Here is a 17,509-nt window from a genome sequence, read left to right as displayed (position 1 = left end):
GAGAGGAGAGAACTCTGTATACAAGCTCAGTTTACGCTCTTAGCAATTTGCCAGTAACACAAGTAGCTGTAAAGATCTATATAGAGTGAGATTTTGAACTAATTCCAGCAGGTGGAACTAGCGGGTGGCTTAAACATTTCCCTGGCTGGCCTGTCTCCTAGGTAATCCTTAGCTGCTATGCATGATATTTGCTAGATACAGAACCACTTCTGGATTTCTGTTTTTTTTTCCTGCTCTACACCGCTAACAGGTACCCGCTTTTCTTAGCTCACTGCTAACTATTTGTATGGGTCAGTAAGTGTTTTGTCACCCTGAGCTTTTTAATGACCTCGGGGGACAGTCAGCTTTATGGCTCTGGGATAATTTACGCCAGCTGGAAAGTTACATAGCGTCCCTGTATTCCGTTCGGTGGCAGGGCCATATTTCCTGCTGACCTTCCCCCATTGACGTCAGTGGAGTTACAGCAGTAGAGAATTTGGCCCACTCTCTGTCAAGCGAAGTTATGGCCCAGCAGTAATGGTGGTGGTGTTACGGCTCTAATTTGCCCAAACTTTATTTTGCTGAAGGATGGGAAAGGTCCGCACCTTTCCTGAGAGCTATCCCATCCTTTTTCGAAAGACACGAATACACTAACCTTGAGAAATCAGATTAATTCAGCCTATTTTCTGCCTTGGAAAATACAGCAGGTGCAGAACGCAGGAGCCTGTGTTCTGCTTGTTAAGCAGGGATTTGTGCAAAGGCTATAGTCTGTCTCCGCTGCACAGCCCGCACTGGCTGCTCATCTGTCTCTGGCTGGCTTTTGGAGGTGTGTGTTAATGCCCGACGCCCAGCTATCTGAGAGATGACCTCTGCCTGTGTTGTGTTTCCAAGACAATAGAGCTGACAGCCTCTCTGTGATAAAACATTGAGCGGGCCAGGAAAAGCCAAACCTCTAGTGACACCCCGGCTGGTTTGGGACTGCAGTTCCTGTCCCAGGATTACAGAGCTTGGATTCAGTAAATGTCAAAAATGGATTTTTAGTGTGAGCTGGAGAGATAATGATTTGGGCAACGTCTCTTTTGATGTTAACTAGGGGTAGGGTCTAATTGTCTAATTCCCATCCAAGGTAAGGTAGCCCCTCCTTGATTACATAGTAAATAAAAAATATTGGCATTTTCAAAGCGTGAAAAGGAAGATGTTTAAAAGAAATTGAAGTCATTTTCTGAACACATATTCTGACAATAAACATTTGAAATGATGTTTTTATTGAGATCTAAACTTACAAAGTCTAATAAAATAGCTTCAAATTGAATATCCATGAAAAATCACGTAATACATGCTTTCTGCAGAAGTTACTGCATAAAATATTAAGCTGAGTGGACCCAGAATTCTTTCAAGCATGAAACCAGCTTAATTATTCTGCAGGTACAAAGACTGTTTGCTTGATTTTGGTTTATTGAGCTAGCACAATCCAGCTAGGGCCACTCATTATTTGGGGAAACAGGGAATCAGAAAAGCAGAAAGTCTCTTCCAATTTCTGAATAAAACGTAGCTAGGAGAGCTCCACCAGTCTGAAATCTGGAAAGACAGAATGACCGTAAAAAGTCAGGGTGGTTTCTTCACTGCAGATAGTGCTTGCTTTGTAAAAAGTCAGTATAAAAGTGGTTTGTTAGTGTTTGGTTAAACTTTCTTTTTCTTCTTTAACTGTCTAACATGTTTAATATGGCTTTATTCAGCTACCAAAAATGCTGCATTTGTTGCTTCTAAGTAACACTACTAACACTTCTAAATAACTAACTACATCCATAGCCAGATAATACTTTGATACAGATCTTTAATGAAAATGGGCAAATAATCTATTAAAAAACCAGCAGCCCTTCACAATTTCTGACATGAAATACAAACCTGTTTCTTAAGCTACAAAATTGCTTAAATAATTTGCAGACTTGCAGCATACATATCTTTACAGCAAAAAAGGGACTAATTTTAGTGTAGAAGTTGTTGTTAATTAAAAATTAATACGTTTTGGTTACCAATCGAGTAGAATCAACCTCTCTTGGGGAAAATAACCAAAAATCCAATTGCAGAAGAAGATAAATCTATTGGTAAACCTAGTATTTTCCTGCTCACTGATCTAAATCAGTCATTTTAATCACTTTGATTAAATTCTGCCCGCTCTGCATGATTGTGCTTCTGGTTCAGTGGCTTCCCCAAGCTAGAGCAGAAGAAGGCAGACGCTTGAGTCTGATCATTGGTGTGCATCTGCTCTAGATCACCCCAGGGAGGTGACCCTGCACTGACACCCTTGTGGATCGTATTGTGGACTCCCCTCTGTTACATGGTGGATATCTTTGCCTATGTCTGCCCGCTGATTTCTTCATACCTGCCTACCTGAGATAAAGCAGCTTTGAATTACAGTGGCCTGAACCCTCTGTGGCTGTTTGCTATCATAAGAACATAAAACCGGCTCTGTTGAGTCAGAGGAAAACCCAGCTTGCTCAGCGGCCTGCCTCTGACTGAGGTCAACAGCCGGCACCTCGGGGAAGGATGAGAACACAGAAAATACCGAGTGCTATGGCCCTCAAGCACCCTTCTGGCCTGCAGTGACACGTAGCCTTGGGACTTCCTGAAACGCATGGTGTCTTTGCATTCATTAGTCCTCTGAGGACTTTTTTTGGTGCATTCTTGCAGGCTGTGATTTGGGTCTTTTTTTTTTTTTTCCCCTCCAGTTGTTTTATTCTGTTCAGTCAGGTTCATCTGGCCATGCGTAATTTCTAGGGTGTGTGTGTGGCAGTACAGGTGAGCAAAGAATAATTGATACAGTGACGTGAATATAGAAAGTGGATCATAAAGCATAAAAGATGAGAGGTGCGGAATTATTAAGCTGAGTGCTCTGCAGAATGTGTTCAGGGTAGACTGACAAGGACTTTTTTTCCAGATCTAATGATATTGAAGATTTAATGGGCAGTACTTGGAGACAGAATTTATTCTTCCATGCTATTGATGCCCTCATAATTTGTGAGTGGCAGACTAAAGTGGGCCATAAAGGACTGTGGAAAGGCCATCAATAATGAAGTAAGAAAAATAATGTGCATCCTCTAAACACAGGCAGTAGTGAGTGCTGATGAATGAGCTGCAGAAAGGTAATGGCACGGTTTAGGCAGTTGACAAAAGAGCAGGAAGGGAGGATCGTGGCTGTGGCTGGTGTTGAGGACCATTCCTCAAAGCCTCTGCAGGCATTTGCAGTATTGGGCCAGGGAGTCTGTTAAGACCCCTGAAGTGATGCAGCATATCCCATGGCTCCTCTTTCCTCAGCCAAACTGGGAAGCTGGGAAGGAAAGTGCAAGGACCTGTGAGCTATGCCGGTCAATAACCAACGTCACCAATGCTTGGCCTGGAGGCTGTGGCTATCATGTTGGCATAAGACAGGACTTTGCTCTCATTAAGAAAGACTTGCCTGAGACTCTATGTAGCCGAAACAGGCAAAATTGGCATCTTCTGATATAATCTCTAGGATCAACTCAGTGCTCCCAGTGAAAAGAAAGAAACGTATTTGAAACGTTCAGAGAGTGTGGACGCTAGTGTCTGCATGAGTGAACTTGCCATCTGTCCAGCTCATCCTAAAGGGGTGGTGTTCAGCTTGCACAGTAGGACCTGGGTCATTATTATGTACCTGAGTGATGTAAATTTATTCTTGCTGGAAGAGTGACAAGACATTGTGGGCCTTGTGAGTTTAGCTGTGATTGAATCATGTACAAAATATTTGGATGTTTAACTGCGCTTTTCATCCAAGTCCACAAACAAGCCGATAAAACTTCCCTCTTCCCCGTGAGATGGCTAGACATTGCTGGCTTCACTTTGTGTGTAGGAAGAAGAAAGCTGGAGAGAGCTTAAATGGTGTGCTGAAAGTCATGGCATGAAGCAGTGGCAGAGTTAAGACTATTACCTGGTGTTCAACTCCGTAACCACAAGGCATGTTGGTCAGAACATGTTACCTGAATATGCAATGAGTGAAATTTAAAAATGGTGCATTTGTTGGGGCGTTTTCTGTAAATGCTGAGAAAAAAAAAGCATAAACTAGAACTGTTGATTCCATTTCTTCATAAATAGTCTTCTTTTTCTCCACTCCTTCACACTAGACCTCTGACTTGGATTGAAGAAAGGGGACCAGGGATGAGACGTGAAAAGAAAATCAACTTCTGTTTCACAAGTGGTTGCCTGGAGAACTTCCCTCAAGCCCCAAGGTCTGCTGTGGGCCTTTTCATGCAGGATCAGAACCTCTTTGCCAAAAAACTGCTGGGCCAGGTATCCCAGGAGGAGCTGGCTGCTGAGAAATGGCGAATTTTGCGGTGTCTCGACCTTGCCGAGGTGATCCAACAGCACTGTGAACAGCCAGAGAAAATCTGTTCCTGAGACTTCTCTTAGGGAAGGAGGAACATGGCAGACGGGAAAGCTGTAGGGCTAGAGCTGACTGTTGCCATCAAGCAGTTGCTATTTCTGTTTCATTACCTTCTTTTTGACTAGATGTCATTCCTAGGCTCTGCGGGTGTGCTGGAGAGCCCGGGCTATACCCTGTGCCTTCTGGTTTGTGCCAGAACAAAGCAACATTACCCTGCTCCGATGCATTGCTGTCCTTCCAGGCAGATAGGAACCTAGCAGCAACAAGCTTCCCTGTGATTCAGTTGGAAATGTCCCTGAGAGTAGATCCTGGAGGACTGCAAATACTAGGTATGATTCTCCCTCCTGAGGTTTTTTTCCCCCTCTAGACACATCTGAAAACAAGATGTGTCTCATTTAGTAGTATTCATGTAGTATTATCTAGAAAGAAATATTAGCTAGAAGGAAGTTCTAGGTGAGTTTTCCACCTCTCTACTTGATCTGCAGAACTTGTGCCACCACAGTTCTGACCTTTTCCTCCAGATGCCCTGAAGTGGTCTGTGTGTTTGCTCTAATTAGTTGTTGTGCCTGTTTGGGGTTTTTTGTTGTTTTTTTGGTGTTTGGGTTTTTTCACATTGGAAATCATCTACCTTCAAATAGAATCTGTATTGGTATCAAACCAGAATAGAAGAAATATCTTGTCTCTTGATAGATGCCATGTTGAGTTCACTCACTTAATTTCTCTGGTGCCCCATGCCAACATAGAAATCTTTTTCCAGCAGAGATTAGAACAGTACATTAAACTAAAGCATTGCCTGCCTGCTTTCTACTGAATCTGAACATTTTTCTTTTTTTGTACTGGAAGCAGCATATTATTGTCCTTCATTTGTGTTCTGTATCTAATTCAGCATGTGAATGTATCGCTGCTAAAAATAATATACATCCTGCCTTTAAGAAAAAGATAACTAATGTACTCCTGGAAACAGTGAAATTCATTAGAAATAGTGATAAAATTAGAATAGAACTGTAGAAAATGGAGCAGTTTGCAAATACAGCCATGTGGCTATGGCGTATGACACCTGTGGGGATGGGTCTTTAGTATTTTACAGTAGTCCCAGGGTCATGTATGAAGACATTATCACTTCCCTAAAGAAGCATTTTAGTTTTAGAAGAAGCCTAAACAGCGCACAAAACTATTAACAATTCCTCTGTTTGCCTTTTACTTTCTCATTACAGCATCTGTCGGTGCTGTGTTAATATAGCAGCAAACTTCAGTCTGTGCAGTTGTTCTTTCAAACACAGAACCATCATTTTTTTTCCATGTTTTCACTTGGGCAATTTTTTAATAAAGGAGCATATATGTTGTGAATGTATACATAACTACAGCCAGTCAGTATTGATGGAAAAAAGTCTTTCTTTGGGTAAATCATGTTCATTCAGAAGTTGGATACAGTTCAGTCAGTTGGAAACAGGGAAGGAAAGACTGGGTATTTTTTCCCAAATCAGTCAGATTTTAGGAGCAACTGGAGCTTGATATGTGAATGAATTCTGCATGTGAAATTTGTTTAAATCTACTCTATCTATCTGTTAAAATCAGTGAAAAGCCTCCTATTGACTTCAATGGATTGAAATCCACGTGGGTTGGCAGCAGATTTGTGCAGGCAGATCATGCACTTGTCCACCCAAATGGACACCTTACTGAGCAGTCACGGGGACTTCTTTACCAATGTGGTGGACATTGCCTGGGCACATCTGATGCTGTATGACGGGAAAAAGTGAGTTCAGAATGAAATTAGAATCTGCTGTGTATATCTATCTGCTATGTATGACAGCACATGAAAGGTCCTGTGTCTTGACAAACTCCTCAGCTGTGAATATGGGGTGAATACCACTTCTTTACATGCTAATTCACAACGGGTGGCTGCGGGGGGAGGGCAAAGGGAAGGGAGATTCATGCTCCCCATCTATAGGCATCAAAATCAGCCACCACGTCTCCCTGGGCTTGCTCTGCAGTTGCTGGCAAGAGCAGTATTCCTCTAAGAAATGAGGAATAAATTCACGGGAGCTCTGTAGAGCAGCAGTATAACATTGTGCAGTGAATCACCCTCTGGAGAAGCTTGTTTCTGTAGAGAGCACCTGGGGAAATTAGCTGGTTAATTTGAGCTAGGGAAGGCAGATGCCTAGAGCTGGCTGTCCCGCGCTCCTCTCCATCCCCCTCCCATTCCTCCCAGCTAACCTCTTTGCCTACTGCTGTCTGCCCTGCTCCTGGGAGCCTGCAGCATTCAAATGGCTTTTCCTTTGGCCCTGTGAATTTGCTGAGGTACCGCGATGGTTTGTATACGAGAGCTACTGGATGTCAAGCTTCAAACATGCGTATTGTTTAACCAGATGTCGAAATCACCAATAAAATATTGGAGCTTTTAATCATTCCTTTTAGTTCCCGTTGTCCTTCATTAGCAGTTCCCATTGCCTGTGCTGGAAGGGGCTCTGTCCGGACTGGTTCTTTTCCCCGCTTTCACTCCTCGAGCCCTGTGAAATCCTCCCAGCGACTACAGGCTGTGATCCTATCCTAAAGCCCTCAGCTGACTCCCTCTCCTGTTTCAAAGTTTCGAATACAAGTGTGGTGGGGTTTGTGACCTTATCTCAACTCGTGAGCCCTCCCACAAAATTCCTGCCCTTCCGGTCCCGTCTGACTCCTGGAGTACTGGCAAGTCTAAATCTCGGCTGTACCCTTCCAGTTTCCCATTCAACAACTGCTGTATTTGAGCAACATTTTTGAATTTGCTACGTAGAATCTGAAACGGGTATTGAATTGAGTTTTCTTGTGGTTTTAATAAACAACTGCTTTATCTTAGCAGAAATACTGTCAGAAGAGTTTTTCACATAGTATTTGGCATAGCCTGAACCCAGCCGGTTTTAGAGATGCAGAGGTATGAAAAGGTAAGTATAAGGTGTGACATGGGCAGGTTGGTATATCATGTTCTTTGGAGGTAGCTGTTTTTCTACTCCTTCTGCTGGAAATCACCCTGCTCCTGTGGGACGCTGTAGGAAGTCCATTGCAGTACACTTTATTAACTCTGCCTGATGCCATGGCGTTGTTATAGAAAGTGCCATAATGCAAAATGCTCCTACGCGAAGGAGGGATGCTCAGTTTGCTGACACAGGCTGAAGCTTGTCTCTGGCAGATGAGAGGCATGGAGTCACTAACTGTAACACGCTAGCCAAAACCTGGAAGAGATGGTTTGATCCAAAGGCCTTTTCAGAGGGCTAGAGATCAGAGGAATGGAAGATTTCCAAAGAGTGAAGAAACTAGCTATTGGTATGAGGACTTGCAGAGCTGTGTGGGAAGCTCTGGCCAGGAGGGAAAGAAGGTGGATGTAATTTTGGGATCAAGTGTTCACCTGAGACCCTGTTCTGTTCTGTGGGGGCTGGGAACAGAGTCTAATTTAACTGTGTGATTACTAGGACTGTCAGGAACAGTATGGGAACACGGGAGGTGGGATGAGGGGAAAGGCGAAGAGGACTGGGGGACATCGCAGGAGCTGCTTGAGCTGGCATTATTTATGAGGAGGATGTCAGTGGAGCCCCCAGAGCAGATCAAGCAGACAAGGAAGGAGGAAGGCAAGGGCTGGCAGCTGTGTAGACCGGGGCTGTTTTTGAAATGGTCCTCATATGTCAAAACTGTCTGTTTTAAAATGAATAGTATGTATGGCATCTGAGTAAAACTGTGGGGCTGAGTTATAGAAAGCACTTCGGGGATTGCAGGTCCTCCAGCAGTCTGTAGAGGGGTCGGGGTTGTAAAGACTGAACTGTACACATATTTTCAGCTGTCACTCAAGGTGTTTGGTTCCTTCAGGTTGGTAGCATGATCTGGGGCCTTGGGCACCCTCACAGTTTGCTGGTGAGTGACCCACCAAAGGTGATCCTGGCTGGATGTCTGGCTCTGTGATGGTGTCTCCCGTGAGACTCGCAGAACCGTGTGCTGATGTGCCTCATGAAGTAGCATTTACTGCTCCCCAAGGTATGCGGTATGCTCTGTGCAATGGTAATAAAACATAATACCAGGAAGCAAGGATCTCCAGTAAAATAAATAATTCCAGGCTTTTGACAAAGATAGCAAGGTTCTTGGTATGCTTTAAGTGCTGCAAGCTGGTATTTGTAGAGGCTCAATTAAATGAGGTTTACAGGACTCTGTTGAGAGACCTGTTAGAATTTTTGTTTAAAGAAGGGATATAGCACAGGTATTATCAGCAAACTTCAGCCCTATCCCAGAAGAACCAAGCCTTGCAATGGGAAGACAGGAGATGTCCATGCAGTACAATATGGTGCTGTACGAAACACCAGAGCCAGCTCCAGCTGAGCTACCTCCGGTACCACGAGGGCCAGCTTGCGGTGTAATTTCATCTGGCCAGATGTGCCCTGCTTCTCAGCAGAGCCAGCTGGCCTGTGTGGAGCACTGGGCTAACTCATCAGGCCATGTAGACATAACCGCAGCTCGGCCCAAAGTGCCTGTTTGGCTCCTGGCCTGCCAGCGTCGATAGTATCTTTCTCCTGTTTGTACTTATCTTTTGGGCAGCAAAGGGAACCCACACACAGCTTCCAACCTGTAGCTTCTGCTTTCTTGCTGACCCAAACTGATTAAAGCAGGCAGTTTTTTTCTCACCCTTGAACAAAACGTAAGGCTCAGGAGGTGCAGGGCTGCTGTGTGGTGATGGCCACAAAGCTGCAGGAATCATCTGGGTGTTACAGCTAGCAGAGCTCCAGGCTTAGCGCTTGTCTTCTATGTCTTGGCAATAAACGCGTCTTACTGGGGCCCAGCTGCATGCAGATAAATAAAGAGGGAAACTTCAAAACAATAATTTAAATAAAAAATACCATCATCAGAAGCTCTGAATAATAGCCTGCAGATACGCATGCTAGCTCTTACAACAATAAATGCATCCTGGTCTAATAAAAATCACTTACTTAGTCCAGGTTACTACTTCAAAAAACTTCTCTAAAACTTCATACTCGGGGCATCCTAGATGACATCTGGTGTGAGCTGACTTTCTGATTTTGCTGCTGCTGCAAATGTCACAACCTGCCTACTAATGTTCCTATCTACCACACCTGGTGTATGGTGCCATCCTGCCTGATCTCCAGTGAGTCATCCCTTTTCCCTGATAAAGGTTAACTTCCAAAGAACCCAGTAACATGTCTCTAAAACAGCTAGATTGCCTCAATGTAGCGAATAACTAATTCACTGAATTAGGGCTTTCTGATGTTTTGTGCATGGGTGTTATTCAGGTAACAGACAAGTAAAAAGAATTTTTAAATGCTAGGTTAAATATTAGCAGAAAGTCAAGGAAGAAGCTCGACAGAGGAATAACAATAATAATAATGTCAGGAATAATGTCCCTTTGTGAATAATCTGTCACTCTGGATTTCTAAAACAGTCCAGAAACAAACAGATAGGATGGGGATAGCTCTGTCTTAGTAGGAAGCAGTGGGTGAACTATTAGCTCTTCTTTTTCTCTTATGTAATTCAAATATAGTCTGTAATTCAAATATAGCTCTAATTCAAATAGTCTCTTCCCATGATTTGGGAAGCGGCACACTGGCAGCGTTTGGTTTTTGTGTTTGATGTATTTGATGTAAGGATTTATAGCTGGTGTCCTAGGCTGGGTAGGCAGTAGTATCCTTGTTCTGCAAGGTTCTTAAGGAGCTGTTTATATCTGTGTCTCTCTCTCTCTCTCTCTCACCTACAGCAATGGCTCCTCCGCCTTTTTGAAAATATACAATTCCCTCGTAAGCTGACATCTCTCCTTTATTCTGCTCCTTATTATTAGCAGTACTTGTAGATAACATGGCTTTGCAAAGTCTCGGTAAGATTTTAAATGAATCAGGACACCTTTTCGCAGTTTCCTCTGATGTGAGATTTCATTTTATGAATTCCACTGCCAGTGGATCTGTTATTGAGTTCAACAGTTTTCAGACTTTTCTTTCTAATACTGATGAAAAATACACATTTATTACAGAAAAGGCCTGGATGCTGACAGTTTCCTATCATTGACTGTACCTGCATTTTAATATAGCATTTTTGCATATGGGGACTGTTTAAATTCCTAGTCTTGTTCACATAGATGAGTGTTCATGTTTAGACTTTTTTTTTTTTACTGCACTGAAATCTGTGTCTAGATCTTGAATGTTACGGAAATTTCTTCAAGACCCGTTAAGATGGGGAGTTACAAATGCCTTATCACCGTCTTTATCTTATTTTGCCCTATGGTAAAACCCAACCAGACCCAAACTATCTATGCCACTGTTTCTACCCTTTACGCCCTGATCTTGTCTGGTAGTCCAGCTGCAGCGAACTCAGGCAGAATGGGTTTATATGTAGTTTTTCATGTACATCTCGCCTCTCGCTGGGCATGCTTTTTGCTTTGCACAGTGCAATCCACCTCTGCTGCAAACCTGCTGTGTTCTAACATTTGCTTCTCTAGTAATACCACGTCCTGCTGTGGTACCTTCATCTCTGTGAGCTCATGAGACTGTTGCTCATTGCTGCTTTATTACAGATACCTGTTTTATTACATGATCGTGCAGGTCATGACTGCACACCAGAGCACTCCCGTGTGCTGTCATATCTTAAGTTTTTCTACGTTAACTTATTAGCCATTAGAGCTTTCTCCACTTTTGCTTTTGAGCTTGATTTCATTAGGAGCTCATCTTTCAGCCTGTCATCCCAGCCTGTCAAGGCACAGTCATCTTACTGTCAGCTGCAGCCAGGTTACACACTCATGAATCATTTTGGAATGTCCTTGATTTCACTCATCAGAGAAGCTCTTTGCATGGAGGTGTTTTTCACTGGAAAATAATGAGGTTTTGTGTAGATCAAGCAGTGCACCTACTTTTTTTTTTTTTTTTTTCCTATTCTGCTTCAGTGAACTTCTCACTGGAGATGGGGGGCTCTGCAGATATCCCTATCTTTTTCCCTGCTGCATAGCAGCATGCGGGCTACATCTGCTGACGACCCTGAGATGATTAGGTCTGCTAAGTGCTTGTATGCAGCCTGTTTCTCTGCAGTCCTTCCAGTTTGAAAAATCATGGCAGGCAGCACGTTTCTTCCAATGCTTCAGATGAAAAGCCCTCTTTTAGTGTCTTCTAACATCATAGATTTTGAAGGGAAGAACAGGGTAAAGCAAAAAGCGTTCCTTATTTTTGTTGTTTGCAAATCCCCTCGCAGGTACTATGCTCTCAGAAATTCAGTCCTGTGCATGGCAGAGCTTAGCCATGGTGTTTTAGGGTGCAATTTGACAGGTATTTCTTCAGGCAGGATCACCAAGCACCCATGGCTTGTCCCTGCCCAGCTGCCTCTGAGCAACTGTGGTGCCTCCATCTTCTACCCCTCCTGCCCTACCTCCTGACGTTCCTCCAGATGTGCTGCGCTGCTCCCGTTGCTGCAGCCCCTTTTCCCATACCTCAAGGTGTGTCCCTGAGGTGATTCCTGGGGGGACCGCCACAGGGCTGGGGAGGGCTGGGAGAGGAGGAACAGGCAGCAGCAATTCCTCACTCAAAATCTGGGCAGCAGCTGGAGGGATGGAGTCTAGCGTGGAGAGAGGAGGGAGGAGGCTGAGCTGTCACTCTCAGTTGGCGCTTCACCGGCACTCCCACATCAAGGAAGAAAGTAAGAGAAAAAGAGAAAATCCAGTAAGAGGCATTAAATTTTTTGGTGGAAAATAACTCAAAAAACACAGATAACCTTTCTTCCTGGTGTTTGTATATGAAAGGCCCAGAGTTGCTCCAATTTTCTGTTGAAAAGAGTTGCGAGAACCCAAACCCCACCAAGTGCATCTCTCTGTAGGTGACACCTGGATTTCTCATGTGTAAAATGCCCATGGGTAAAAAGTCCCACTGTAATTTGGTTGCTCTGCATTGATAGGTTTTCTCCATGCAGAGGCATCTTTTCTTGTGCTGAGAAAGAGCCAGTGGCAGCAGGGGTTTTAAAACAAGAGAAAACAAAGGACAAAAAGGGCTCATGAGCTCAAGTTTCTCTTGCAGGCAAACCTGCTTTCCTTGACTGGTAGCTTATCTTCTGACAGGAGCTGTTGTCACATCTGGTTTTATGTTGTGGTCAGGTATGGGGAGGCTCTTTTTGCACTTTGAAGTGGGCAAGGGCTTACACAGGGAATGTACCATGGATCCTTCTGTACTAGACATCTATCTACTACATGGTGAGCTGACATTGTGGGGGACTAAGCTCAGGGAACCAGTCCCACATCCCAAGGTCTTGAACTCCTCTTTGATGTCCTGCCAGAGGTGGTTTTAAAGGGGGTAAGTGTCCATGAAGGTGGTTGACATCAGTCACGAAGGGAAGCCTGATAGAGGAAGGCTCCCTTTGTCCCTTACCTCATGTGCACCTTCCTCAGAGGAACCTTGCTTTCTTCTGAATTTTGGCAAAGAGCCATGTTCCTTTTAGCAGCCACTCCAAGGTGCCCCTCCTTGCCAGCCCACAGCACTATCTGGCTCTGGGAGAGGAGGTGAGACAGAGGAGCGGCGCAATGTTGTGCCCAGCACCACCTCTGCTTTCGGGTGCTGCGAGTGGGAGTTACGCCTCACTGTGAAAGCAAGGGGAGTCGTGGAAACCCATCGAGGAGCCTGGACGCTGTGCCCTCTTTTTCTGCCTGCTAAGTTCCTGTCAGGGGATCTGCAGTCCCAATGGCTTGTCTTCTGCCTTTGGAAAGACTGGAGTGGAGAACTTGGAAATTTCCATGTGGGGTGAAGCTCTGGACTCAATATGGGATTGGGCTGGTCACAGTCACTTTGACTTCTGCTTATCACCCTCTTAACAGCGGGATTTGTACCTTCTCTTTCTGACAGCTCTGCTAAAGTTGTTCTCTGAAGGAAGAAGGAGTGCCTTCACCGGCTATGTGAGTTTGGATGGCCATGCTGCTGCGTCAGGCAAGTCCTACACTCTAGCAACACCTTTGGGTAAACATCTGGTTTTTGCAAGTAAAATTTAAATTAGAGCTTGATCTGTAGCACTACAAATACTACCAAGTACTGAATGTGAGCCTGGCTATTTTCTTACTCCACCGTGTGTAGACCTCTCTCCTCTCTTTATGTGCATTTTGTACAGATTCAAGTTGCCAGCCTCGGTAAAAAGCTGTGACCAGTTGTTCTGGAGGGTGAGGAGTTACTACAACACAGGTATATGGGAAAAAGCTAAAAGGGGAAAACTAAATAATTCCAATAAAGAAAGGGTAGGGAAATTTTTACCTGTACTTTTAGTCACATCAGTAAAATACTCTACAAGGTTGATGTATCCTCTGCACATGTAGCTGAAAGGATTTTTTTGAGCAATGACATTCATTTTGCAACAGCTTATAATAAGACGTCACTCGCAATGCTCTGGTCACTGAGTACGTTAAGGCTTGTTTATTAGGCAGAAAACTGCAGTAAATCATAGTCAGGTAGGTATTACTGGCAGTGTAATGTCTTGCTATCAATGCAGCTCCGATCTTTTGGAAATTCAGGACACAACCTAAGATATATCAACAACTCAGACTATCCCGTGAACGTATCCCACTGATTCTTAATGCATTAAATAATCACAGTTCAATCTGCCTGTCTGCTTTTAGCCATTCACGTCAGGGAACAGATTTGTTTTAAATGATGTCTTGCAGCTATTTTCTTTTTGACTGTTCAGTTCATTCAGACTAAAGCAAACAGTCTTCATACCTTAAGCCTCACGTAGTAATTCCTATCCATGCAAAAGAGCACAAAGGGCAACCACATCAAAATGTACCACATCCCACCCACTTTCTTCAAAGTGCAAAACAACAGAGAGCCTCTTGAGTTGGTACTTGTCTATTCAAATTCCATTTAAGACCCTCTCAGAGAAGCTGTACTGCTAACCATCACAGCAAAAGGGTAAAGCAAAGCTGGAGGGACACCTGTTGATTGAAGATGCAACAAAATTGCTCCCAGGAGCATCAAGGAGTGGGACCTGTTCAAGGGAGGTGTTCAGTGGAAGTGTGCAGATGCAGAAATAGAACCACATCGTTCGTCTGGCTGTCGGAGAATAAATGCCTAACGAATGAAGGCCAACCTGAGCACGTCTGGGGCAGAGCTGGCAGGAGGGTAATTCCATTTTGTGGCGCCAGAATTGATTTTTATCCAGACTGGAAGAAAGCAGAATTTCTGACCAATTTTTGTGGACACAGACAGTGAGTTTGAATAGTGATCAAGGTCTGTAAAACCCAAAGTAACGCTTTACCTCATTCAGAACAGACCTGTTTTTTTCTTCTTTTTCTCAGATTACTCCAGGTCAAGCAGAGGGAACATTTCACAGGCCAGTGTTTTCTTTGGTGTAGACTCTATGACTCTGTGAGAAAATATTCTTCTTGAATGAAAGAGAAAATAGGAAATGGCTCCATTTGGAAACTGAAGGATGCTTTTCCAGGATTGAGCAACACCATGTGAGATTTCATTTTTCCAAGCCAACTCAATGTTTGTATTTCAGGGATGGTAGACAAAAATTAGTTAAATGAATTAAATCAGATTTTAATTAAAAAAACCCCAAACCTAAAAACATAATAAAAACGTAAAACATAAATCTAGTTAAAATGACATTTGAAGTTAAAATGCAATGCCTGTAGTTATTATATAAATAAAATAAAATAATGTGATAAAACCAGCAAAAAAAAAGCAATGCATATTTTCCACCTAAGTTTGAGATTAAGTTACTGAAACTGTGGGAAGCTCTTAGCAGAATGACTGGGGCCAGAGTTTTCTGAATTGATAAAATAGCTTTCTATAGCCCTAACTTCTCATAGAATGCTTTTTCCATTTTACTGTATTTATTTCAGCATAGTTACCTCTAAAGGATAACTAAGCAATAACAAACAAAATGGCTGGAAGTTTAAAAAGCAGAAATACTTGCTTGGTTCTTTGGGCCTGTGCTTACAAGCTAGGCATGAAGGCTTATCTAACAGTTATAAAATCTTCAGGCTCAAACCCCAGATTATACTTCCTTTGTAATAAACCAGTTTTAAATACAGCACATTTTAAGGGTAAATTTACTGTTTTTCATCTCTATTCAGTACATTCAACATAGTTTTAGATTACTGCCCTTATAAAATAGAATAGTCCATCTGCCATCCAAAGCAAATCACTAGTGAAATATTAATATCTCAGTAAATAAGAAAGCCATTTTTTATAAGATAATAAAATGTTATCAATGGGAATCTGAGTGCATACACTGTAGGTTATATGAGCATTTGCATCCTTATATTATATTCCTGAGTATCAGAAGATAAGTGAAAGTGAAATGTAAGTTTTGCACAGAAGTTGTTTGTGTTGTTATCAGTGGTTATTCACTGATGCAGTTCAATTGTGGTTTCAAAAATAAGCACAAAGTACATACTCAACAGGATTAAAGCCTGCTATTTAAATTGAGCTGATTTGCCTTGCTGACTTAATTCCAAATTTTCAGAGTTTTAAATCAATTTGATATCACTATATGATTACTTTAGTACTTCATCAAGATATAGAAAAATATGATCATTTTGGTACTTGAACGCATCCCAAGGAGGGCACCAAAGCTGGTGAAGGGGCTGGAAGGCATGTCCTCTGAGGAGCAGCGGAGGACACGGGGTTTGTCTAGTCTGGAGGGAAGGAGGCTGAGGGGCGACCTCATGTCTCTCTGCAGCTTCCCGAGGAGGGGACGTGGAGAGGGAGGTGCTGAGCTCTTCTCCCTGGTACCCAGTGCCAGGGTGTGTGGCAGTGGCTCAAAGCTGCGTCTGTCAGGGAAGGTTCGGACTTGACATGAGGAAGCATTTCTCTACCAAGAGCGTCGTCAAACCCTGGAACAGGCTTCCTGGAGAGGTGGTCAATGCCCCACGCCTGTCAGTGTTTAAGAGGCATTTATTTGGACAATGCCCTTAATGCCATGGTTTAACTTTTGGTTAGCCCTGAAATGGTCAGGCAGTTGGACTAGATGATTGTTGTAGGTCCCTTCCAACTCAACTAGTCTAGTTTAGTGTATTCTTCTTCCTACCTCCTCCTTTCCCTACCAGTACACACTGAGGAAATCTCTGATGCCATTTCTTCCCAGCCCTGGACCAGCAAAAGGCATTGAATACCCATAACCATGTCCCAGCCTAGGCATTGCCTCTGTCACGTTGTGGGAAGGAGGCACGTACCTTTGATCGGGGTGAGAGCTGTGGATCGCCTCGAGAGAACTGGACCATCTGCACAAATCTGCAAACAGCAAGTGTGAAGTGCAGTTTTGGAAAGTCTTCTGTGTTCATCTCGTTTGGCTGGGTTTCCACAGGATGGCAAAACCCCGCATCTCTGACCCTGGCGAGGCTCAAAGATCAAGCCCTCGGTCTGAAGCAGGACGTGCTCCTCAACTAAATGGTTGCAAATCTTTCTGAGGTGAGCAATACCTGTTCATTTCCTGGCGATTTTGTTTTGCTCCTTGTACTCATTTTTAGAAATGTCTGAGCTGTTTCCCATGGAAAAACATGCCAAACCAAAAGAGCCTGAGAACAGCAGGACTCCCCCAGAGAGAAGGTCCATCTGGCCCAATACTCGGTCTCCCAAGCGGCCAACCATCCATGTCTCCAGGAGAGCCTATGCGCAGCGCAAGCCTACTTCTGCCAGGGCCCTGGACCCGCTCATAGGCCTCAGTGGCTGGGACCGGCCTCCCCTGGGACCCCAGCCCCACCGTCTCCTGCCAAGGGCCCAGGGGAGGTGGCTCAGCTGGGCCTGGGGCCGACTGAAGTCCCTGCCTGAGCCATGCTGTAGGGGTGCCCGTCTCTGCCCCTGTCTCCTGGCTGGGCCTGGGCCCTGCACTGCAGAGAGCTGCTCTCCTGGATGGAGCCCTCAGGCCTCGGGCATGGCTTGGCATTCATGACTCTAGGCATAACATAGCGTAACTGCTGTGTTCTGTTCTGTTCTGTTCTGTTCTGTTCTGTTCTGTTCTGTTCTATTCTATTCTATTCTATTCTATTCTATTCCCTGCGCTCACCATGTGTCGAATAACGATGAGACTGTTGTTTGCCTAAAATGGCAGGGGTTTTTCAGCTCCAAAAGCACTTTCAAGGACACATCACACAAAGGTCACAAGTGGAAACAGGATATTATTTTTATTTGTATTTTTCTGACT

At 43.9% G+C, this 17,509-nt stretch overlaps 1 protein-coding gene across 16 annotated transcripts in view; it reads left to right on the top strand.

Moving 5' to 3' along the window:
- The window catches only part of BLVRA (biliverdin reductase A), a 45,819-nt gene that overhangs the window by 25,429 nt on the left and 2,881 nt on the right, over positions 1 to 17,509 (top strand). For 5 of the 16 annotated variants that reach the window (XM_082317283.1, XM_082317284.1, XM_082317281.1 and 2 more), the window contains one exon: positions 4,119 to 6,713. In XM_082317283.1, the coding sequence (XP_082173409.1) occupies positions 4,119 to 4,392 (274 nt within the window). In that variant the 3' untranslated portion in view covers positions 4,393 to 6,713. Of the gene's footprint in view, positions 1 to 4,118; positions 16,777 to 17,509 lie in introns of those variants that run through there. The other 11 variants (XM_082317280.1, XM_082317279.1, XR_014228726.1 and 8 more) reach the window with 10 other exon arrangements.

The sequence above is a fragment of the Platalea leucorodia genome (assembly GCF_965183815.1).
Source record: "Platalea leucorodia genome assembly, chromosome: 1".
Lineage (NCBI taxonomy): Eukaryota > Metazoa > Chordata > Aves > Pelecaniformes > Threskiornithidae > Platalea > Platalea leucorodia.
The sequence above is the reverse complement of the archived record's forward strand: the minus strand, read 5'-3'. Positions and strand labels throughout refer to the sequence as shown.